Source organism: Oncorhynchus tshawytscha, linkage group LG16 (assembly GCF_018296145.1).
Source record: "Oncorhynchus tshawytscha isolate Ot180627B linkage group LG16, Otsh_v2.0, whole genome shotgun sequence".
NCBI classification, from domain to species: Eukaryota; Metazoa; Chordata; class Actinopteri; order Salmoniformes; family Salmonidae; genus Oncorhynchus; species Oncorhynchus tshawytscha.
In genome coordinates this window covers 52,974,311-52,983,802 of record NC_056444.1, presented here as the reverse complement: position 1 = coordinate 52,983,802, position 9,492 = coordinate 52,974,311, and the positions used below count along the sequence as shown (strand labels likewise).

Genomic DNA, 9,492 nt, shown 5'->3' with positions numbered 1-9,492 from the left:
CAGAAGTCTCTAAGTCACACCCCCTGAAAAGCTAGCGATTCAGCGGTGCAAGACACTTCAGGTTGCGGAGTGAGTTTCACACATTCCCATGTGATACATTCACCCCCCAATTTACTCCACATTGTGGGGGCCAGGTCATCTGATGCAGCACTCCATCACTCTCCTTCTTGGTCAAATAGCCCTTACACAGCCTGGAGGTATGTTGGGTCATTATCCTGTTGGAAAACAAATGACAGTCCCACTGAGAGCAAACCAGATAGGATGGCGTATCACTGCAGAATGCTGTGGTAGCCACGCTGGTTAAGTGTGCCTTGAATTCTAAATAAAATCACTGGCAGTGTCACCAACAAAGCACCCCCCATACCACCTCCTCCATGCTTCACTGTGGTAACCACACATGCAGAGATCATCTGTTCACCTACTCTGCGTCTCACAAAGACACGACAGTTGGAAACAAAAATATCATCATGGACTCATCAGACCAAAGGACATATTTCCACTGGTCAATGCCCATTTCTTGTGTTTCTTGGCCCAAGCAAGTCTCTTCTTATTGGTGTCCTTTAGTACGGGTTTCTTTGCAGCAATTCAATCATGAAGGCCTGATTCACACAGTAGTCACTGAACAGTTGATGTTGAGATGTCTGTTACTTGAAATCTGTGAAGCATTTATTTGGGCTGCAATTTCTGAGGCTGGTAACTCTAATGAACTTATCCTCTGCAGCAGAGTTAACTCAGGGTCTTCCTTTGCTGTGGCGGTCCTCATGAGAGCCAGTTTCATCATAGCGCTTGATGGTTTTCTCGACTGCACTTGAAGAAACTTTCAAAGTTCTTGAAATTTTCTGGATCGACTGACCATCATTACTTTAAGACATGAAGGACTGTTGTTTCTCGTTGCCTATTTCAGCTGTTCTTTCCATAATATGGACATGGTCTTTTACCAAATAGGCCTATATTCTGTATACCACCGTTACATTGTGACAACACAACTGATTGGTTCAGAAGCATTAAGGAAAGAAATTCCACAAATTAACTTTTAATAAAAGGTACACCTGTTAATTGAAATGCATTCCAGGTGACTACCTTGAAACTGGTTGTGAGAATGCCTTTGACAGCTTTGCACACTCTTGCGAAAGGGTGGCTACTTTGAAGAATCTCAAATCTAAAATATATTTTGATTTGTTTAACACGTTTTTGGTTACATCATGATTTCATGTGTTATTTCATAGTTTGATGTCTTTACTATTATTATACAATGTAGATTATAGTAAAAATAAAGAAAAATCCTGGAATGAGTAGGTGTGGCCAAATTTGACCGCTACTGTAGGTCTGTATAAAATGTTGGTCCTCATCATTTTAAACTAACAACGACTTGAAGCACTACATACATCTTTCACAAATCACAAAGGCCTAAGCAAAGTCATATGAGGGATTTAAAAGGTCCTTCTAGTGATTTGCCAAATATGACAGCGGCACAAGCCTTTTGTCACCCTTTTATAACTATAAACAATTGCTTATGAATGTTTTCTGAAGCATCTATATAGGCCTGATGAACGGTGAAGGTTTCATTATGCCTTAGTCATTTTAAGTGGGATCAATCATTATTATACATGAATGAATGAAAATAACAAATTAATAATAATGAAATAATGAATTCATATTTTTCATTTTTATTCTCTGTGAATCATATATTACATGAGCTTGTTGGAGTTAGTATCAGTCTTTAAACTTTTAAAAGGGCTGCTCTGATTTTAACTGTACCCTTCACGTTGTTATTTCACAATTACCAGTCTCCACTAGCTATGTACCACTCTGCCTGGTAGCTACCTCGCCTATCCTTTAGTTGTTATAAAAGTTGGACATGTTTCAGTTTGGTTATCATGGCCGGAGTGGCGCCAAAATCCCCACTGGAATGGCTGTGGGTTGGGAAAAGAGAATAGGAAGGAGGTAGGTTCCAGGGTGCTCTCATGAATGTCAAGTGTCCTGTTGTGTCCCAGCATCATTTAAAAAAAACAGAGTGCCCTTAAACAATGCAGGCTATTAGTCAGTTGCTGTAACCATATAGTAATGTCTATAGTTGCTGACATCAAAAGTAAAGAGCAGATTATTCTAGGAGCTATTATTAGAGCGCTCAAAAGGCAATTTCTAAGTATTTTCCAGATTTTTCTGGAATTCCGTACACATATTACTGTCAAGTGGGGAAGCGGCTTTTAGCTTTTACAACCCACAACTGGAATGCTGTACCACGTCATCTAAAAAGGAAGGAGGCAAAAAAGAGTAACCATTTTTTTTTTACAAGCAAGGTTAAGATTCAACCTCTTTAGTTTGGCTTGTAATTAGGTCTTGCTAACTTTTGTCTTCCTTTTTAACATCTTATTCCTATGTGTTTGTATTAATTTGTATTATTCTATGTTGCTTTTACCATTTATTATGTTTCATTGTTTTTATATGCATTCTTTATTTTGAAAAAAAAAGCTTGTCACTGTATGAAATTGCACTTTACAAATAAAGGATATTATTCAATAGCCATAGTTCTAGGCACATCTCTATCATATTACAGCTTTTGTGTATCATTTTTTGGCTGATATGTATACAGTCGGAAGTTTACATACACTTCGGTTGGCGTCATTAAAACTAGTTTTTCAACCATTCCACACATTTCTTGTTAACAGACTATAGTTTTGGCAAGTCGGTTAGGACATCTACTTTGTGCATGACAAGTAATTTTTCCAACAATTGTTTACAGACAGATTATTTCACTTATAATGCACTGTATCACAATTACAGCAAGTCAGAAGTTTACATACACTAAGTTGACTGTGCCTTTAAACAGCTTGGAAATTTCCAGAAAATGATGTCATGGCTTTAGAAGCTTCTGATAGGCTATTTGACATAATTTGAGTCAATTGGAGGTGTGTCTGGATGTATTTCAAGGCCTACCTTCAAACTCAGTACCTCTTTGCTTGACATCATGGGAAATCAAAATAAATCAGCCAAGTCCTCAGAAAAAAATGTGTAGACCTCCACAAGTCTGGTTCATCCTTGGGAGCAATTTCCAAACGCCTGAAGGTACCATGTTCATCTGTACAAACAATAGTACGCAAGTATAAACATCATGGGACCACGCAGCCGTCATACCGCTCAGGAAGGAGACGCGTTCTGTCTCCTAGAGATAATCCCAGAACAGCAGCAAAGGACCTTGTGAAGATGCTGGAGGAAACAGGGACAAAATTATCTATATCCACAGTAAAATGACTCCTATTTCGACATAACCTGAAAGGCCACTCGGCAAGGAAAAAGCCACTGCTCCAAAACCGCCATAAAAAGCCAGACTACAGTTTGCAACTGCACATGGGGACAAAGATCGTACTTTTTGGAGAAATATCCTCTTGTCTGATGAAACAAAAATAGAACTGTTTGACAATTATGACCATTGTTATGTTTGGAGGAAAAAGGGGGAGGCTTGCAAGCCGAAGAACACCATTCCAACCGTAAAGCACGGGGGTGGCAGCATCATGTTGTGGGGTTGTTTTGCTGCAGGAGGGACTGGTGCACTTCCAAAATAGATGGCATCATGAGGTAGGAACATTATGTGGATATATTGAAGCAACATCTCAAGACATCAGTCAGGAAGTTAAAGCTTGGTTGCAAATGGGTCTTCCAAATGGACAATGACCCCAAGCATACTTCCAAAGTTGTGGCAAAATGGCTTAAGGACAACAAAGTCAAGGTATTGGAGTGGCCATCAAAAAGCCCTGACCTCAACCTATAGAACATTTGTGGGCAGAACTGAAAAAGCATGTGCAAGCAAGGAGGCCTACAAACCTGACTCAATTACACCAGCTCTATCAGCAGGAATGGGCCAAAATTCACCCAACTTATTGTGGGAAGCTTGTGGAAGGCTCCCAAAACATTTGACCCAAGTTAAACAATTTAAAGGCAATGCTACCAAATACTAATTGAGTGTATGCACACATCTGACCCACTGGGAATGTGATGAAAGAAATAAAAGTTGAAATATATTCTCTTTACTTATTATTCTGATATTTCACATTCTTAAAATAAAGTGGTGATACTAACTGACCTAAGACAGGGAATTTTTACTCGGATTAAATGTCAGGAATTGTGAAAAAAATATTTTAAATCTATTTGGCTACGGGTGTATGTAAACTTCTGACTTCAACTGTACGTGAAGTGTTTATCTTTAGTCTGTAGCAGCACCAAGAGGCGTTTCTATCCAAAAAGATTTGGCTCATTTTCAAAAGGAAGGGACTTGGGTTTCCTATCAACAATATATCTCAAATCAAACAAACCCAACAGTCATACTTGAGTAAAAGTAAAGATAGAAAATAACTCGAGTAAAATTCACACAGTAGAATTCTACTTGAGTAAAAGTCTAAAAGTATTTGGTTTAAAAATGTATAAAAAGTAAAAGTATAAATAATTTTAAAAATCCTTAAATTGAGCAAACCAGATTGCACCATTTTCTTGTTTTATTCATTTACAGATAGCAACAGGCACCCTCCAACATTCAGGCATAATTTACAAACAAATAATGTGTGTTTAGTGAGTCCGCTAGATCAAGAGGCAGTAGGGATGACCAAGGATGTTTGGTTGATAAGTGCGTGAATTGGACAAATGTCCTGTCCTGCTAAGCATTCAAAATGTAACGAGTACTTTTGGGTGTCAAGGAAAATGTATGGAGTAAAAAGTACAATATTTTCTTCGGAAATGTAGTGAAGTAAAAGTAGTCAAAAATATAAATAGTAAAGTACAGATACCCCAAAGTAGTACATTAAAGTATTTTTACTTAAGTACTTTACACCACTGCTAAATTGTCATCATTGTCCTCGATTAAAATCCAACATGTAAAAGGATCCACTTGCCAGTGTGGTAGACTAGACAGCCAGCCAGCCCAAGCCTGAGTGCGAAACAGCCCCAAACCACCCCACATCTTTTGTCATGTTAATGCCCCGCTGGCATGGTTTATGAGTACTGGTTGATGTGTGAAGAGCCTGTTGTTAATGGTCGAACCCTGTTGTCACACACAAAGACGGCCTTTAACATTGACCCCAGAAGCCTCCCACCAAGCCCCCCAAAAACTCTTCCTGCTCCATAAGAGAGCCGAGCTCCATCTGAAAGGATTCTTTTGTACTGGGAGGGAAAGGGTCCAAGGCGAGTTCAGGCGTGGGGGTTGGGAAGCGTATTTTCTTTAAGTCCCGTTTTAAAAAAGGTTCGATTTTGTCCAACTTATAGTCCCATCCATTACCTGAGAAACTTTGTGAATGCCTTTGAGATTGCTTCTCAACCCTAATATATAATACGGTTCATCAGTTTAAATGTCTTAATAAATTAGAATACCAGCGTAGTTGACAAAGAAGTTAATTTATTATACCTGACAAATTGATAAACCTCAATATTGTCCATATGTGGAATCTATTCTGTTTAGGCTATAAGAAAACTCAATGTCTTGTTACTCACATACATTGTTGGTGGGGGATACCAAATAATTGTTGAAAACCTGACATTTTGAAAAACAACTAGTGAACAAAACCACTGCACCAAAAAGCACATTTATATTATCCATTTATAAAAAGGCAACAGATTCCATACAAAACATTGAATTTCCAATAATTGTTATTCATAGCTAGGCATTGAGAAAACATTTGAGTAAGCTACAGTAGTCTATACAATTACTAGTGAGTTATCGAATTACACATAGGAAATGTATCGATTGGTGATACTTTGAACTGAAACATTTTTTTTGTAAGGAGTAATGAGGCTCAAGTCTAGTTGATGTCCAAGATGTCTTACATCCTAGATTTACAGTCTCTGAATTTTAACGACTCAAGCAATGCAAAAGTGTTGGCAATTTGTATAACTTTACTTTTCATAGGAGACGTGATGATTGTGTGGCAAACTGACAGACTGACTTCCACTCAACTTACAGAAGTAAACAGAATTTGGTTGATGTCTATTGAGCGCAAACATGGGAGAAGAACACACTTATTCAAGTACAAAAAAGAGGTTGTGTGTCTGTCCTAAAAAAGAAACTTGCCCTGTAAGTTGAGTCACATTTCCCCACACTGAGCTATGAGGATGGGAAGCTTGGGCTTGTTGTTTGGGCCGGTAGGAACGTTCTGTGGGAAAGAGGAGTCCAGATAACATTCAATATAACATTCTAAAATGGTACAATCATTTCTACACTACGACATTTGTTGGAGACCAAATTAGGGTTGTGATTCTACTACCAGCAATAGATGTACTGTATACAAATAATTCTGACATATATTAATCAGATGGTTGTTGCAAACAGCCTGGGACCGGCGACAGATATTCTCATATCTAAACAGTGTGTACTCTGACGTGTAGAAGGCTTGAGGTTCAACTAAGATTCCCCCCCCCCCAGCCAGATATGTATAGTCAAATCTGACCGACTATACAACAACATATGTCTGCTTTCAAGAAACACAATGGGGAAGTTTCCGGGACACAGATTAAAGAGCGGATTAATGATTCCACATGTTTTTCTGCTGCTCATTATGAAAAACAAGATTTTGGTCTTGGGGATGTGGTACGGTTTGGATGTGTTTAGTTCGCTTTATTGTACCCTGGCAGTTGTTTTTTGTCATTGAGGCACAGTAGCAACAACATAATCACTACCACTTCCTCAAAAACAGTCAGAATTAATCTAAGCTAAATCATGAAATCTGTAATTTTGACATTTTTGCAGAGGTCTTAGTCACACAATTTCATATCTAGCTAAGGTGTTTGGTGCAGTATTTATCAAGTTAAAAACATTTGTATAAAAAAAAAAGTGCACTGCAGACAGTATGGAGTCAGCTGCTGCTAGCTGCGCTCAGGACTGATTTCTGAGAACGTCTACAACTTCATCAGCAGCAAGCTGTTAAACTATCGTAGATAAAGCACAAGCTGCTACCCACTGTGTATCAGTGCCCAAAATCCCTAGCTAGCAAGCAAAGTTCCATCTCTGTTTGTCAATGAAGCTAGCTAGTAGCTGCCCAAGTTAGCTAAATTAGCTGTGTGTTTTGGTGCCGTTGAGTTTTTATACAACTTTCTCACTATCTATTACTAGAGTATATGTCTGTCTGGCAGTGTTTCATTGCAGATCATGTTACAAAACAGGTCGCGGCAGGACACAAAATGCTTGCAAATGATTTGAGACTTTTTTTTTTTTATATTGACAAGTGGCAGTTGATATAAGTGCACATCGTCTCAATTCTCATTTAGCCCAAAATAGTGGCAGACTGAAGTGCTCACTATGAAACACACCAGGAAGTGGCCACTCCATAAAGGGCTAAGGGCCAAGTGTTCTTTCAACATAGGCGACGTGTTGTCTTATGTAAACAGGTCCAAGTCCAAGGCGCTGTGTAATGGGCAGGTCTGTCTCAGTGTCTGTGGAGGTTCACTGCTATGATTGAATAAAGCGCAATAAATGCAGCTGTTTCTCTGTGCATGAAAATTCTCCCTAGGCATTAAAATCCTATGCTAGTAGGCATGATTGTAATCCAAACCAAAACCTCATGTATCGTGATGACCTCGATTACACAAATCTCACAAAACAATGTTTTGGAGTATACGGACTCAATAACCAAAATGAACCTACTTACACTTTTTAGTCCATTTTGGTTCTGGAATAACTTTTTCTAACTAATATCAATGCCACATAAGCCATTTTCAGATAAATTAGTGTTTGCGTTCAGTTGCCCTTTAAGCCTAGTCCTGAACTAAAAAGCAAACTCAATGGAGAATTCTCTGTAGTCCAGGGCTAGGCTTAATCTGTGTCGAGAAAACAGCCCCAATGTTATTTAGATCTACTAAGCGACTAATTCAGATGATAAATTAGCCTTGTTATTCTCTAGCACAGTCAAGGACTCAATAATCCAATACTATGTAATCCAAGGTTAAAACATGGCTCTGAAATCACGTTTCTAAATCTGGATTATCTAAGAACAGTATTCCCTGCTTCTACTTCCATGGAACCCACCGGCCCTTAAAGTTTGATCTTTGTTGAGGATCATCATTATACAGTGAAGGAAAAAAAGTATTTGATCCCCTGCTGATTTTGTATGTTTGCCCTCTGACAAAGAAATGATCAGTCTATAATTGTAATGGTAGGTTTATTTGAACAGTGAGAGACAGAATAACAACAAAAAAATCCAGAAAACCGCATTTCAAAAATTTGACCCCCTCTCAATCAGAAAGATTTCTGGCTCCCAGGTGTCTTTTATACAGGTAACGAGCTGAGATTAGGAGCACAATCTCAGTTTGTTAACTGTATAAAAGACGCCTGTCCACAGAAGCAATCAATCAGATTCCAAACTCTCCACCATGGCCAAGACCAAAGAGCACTCCAAGGATGTCAGGGACAAGATTGTAGACCTATACAAGGCTGGAATGGTCTACAAGACCATCGCCAAGCAGCTTGGTGAGAAGGTGACAACAGTTGGTGCAATTATTCGCAAATGGAAGAAATACAAAAGAACTGTCAATCTCCCTCGGCCTGGGGCTCCATGCAAGATCTCAACTAGTGGAGTTGCAATGATCATGAGAATGGTGAGGAATCAGCCCAGAACTACACCGGAGTATCTGGTCAATGATCAAGGCCGCTGCGACTATAGTCACCAAAAAAAACAATTGGTAACACACTACGCCGTGAAGGACTGAAATCCTGCAGCGCCCGCAAAAGTTCCCCCTGCTCAAGAAAACACATATACATGCCCGTCTGAAGTTTGCCAATGAACATCTGAATGATTCAGAGGACAACTGGGTGAAAGTGTTGTGGTCAGATGAGACCAAAATGGAGCTCTTTGGCATCAACTCAACTCTCCGTGTTTGGAGGAGGAGGAATGCTACCTATGACCCCAAGAACACCATCCCCACCCTCAAACATGGAGGTGGAAACATTATGCTTTGGGGGTGTTTTTCTGCTAAAGGGACAGGACAATTTCACCGCATCAAAAGGACGATGGACGGGGCCATGTACCATCAAATCTTGGGTGAGAACCTCCTTCCCTCAGCCAGGGCATTGGAAATGGGTCGTGGATGGGTATTTCAGCATGACAATGACCCAAAACACACGGCCAAGGATACAAAGGAGTGGCTCAAGAAGAAGCCCATTAAGGTCCTGGAGTGGCCTAGCCAGTCTCCAGACCTTAATCCCATAGAAAATCTGTGGAGGGAGCTGAAGGTTCGAGTTGCAAAACGTCAGCCTCGAAACCTTAATGACTTGGAGAAGATCTGCAAAGAGGAGTGGGACAAAATCTCTCCTGAGATGTGTGCAAACCTGGTGACCAACTACAACAAACGTCTGACCTCTGTGATTGCCAACAAGGGTTTTGCCTCCAAGTACTAAATCATGTTTTGCAGAGGGGTCAAATACTTATTTCCATCATTAAAATTCAAATCAATTTAGAACATTTTTTTAGAACATTTTTGACATGCGTTTTCTAGATTTTTCTGTTGTTATTCTGT

The 9,492-nt window shown here is 39.5% G+C and overlaps 1 protein-coding gene across 2 annotated transcripts in view; it reads right to left on the bottom strand.

The window, feature by feature from the left end:
* Positions 1-5,366: 5,366 nt before the first annotated feature.
* Positions 5,367-9,492, bottom strand: part of ppih (peptidylprolyl isomerase H (cyclophilin H)) — a 36,138-nt gene continuing 32,012 nt past the window's right edge. For both annotated transcript variants that reach the window (XM_024375378.2, XM_024375379.2), the window contains exon 9: positions 5,367-6,137. In XM_024375378.2, coding sequence (XP_024231146.1) covers positions 6,069-6,137 — 69 coding nt within the window. In that variant the 3' untranslated portion in view covers positions 5,367-6,068. The remainder of the gene's footprint in view (positions 6,138-9,492) is intronic.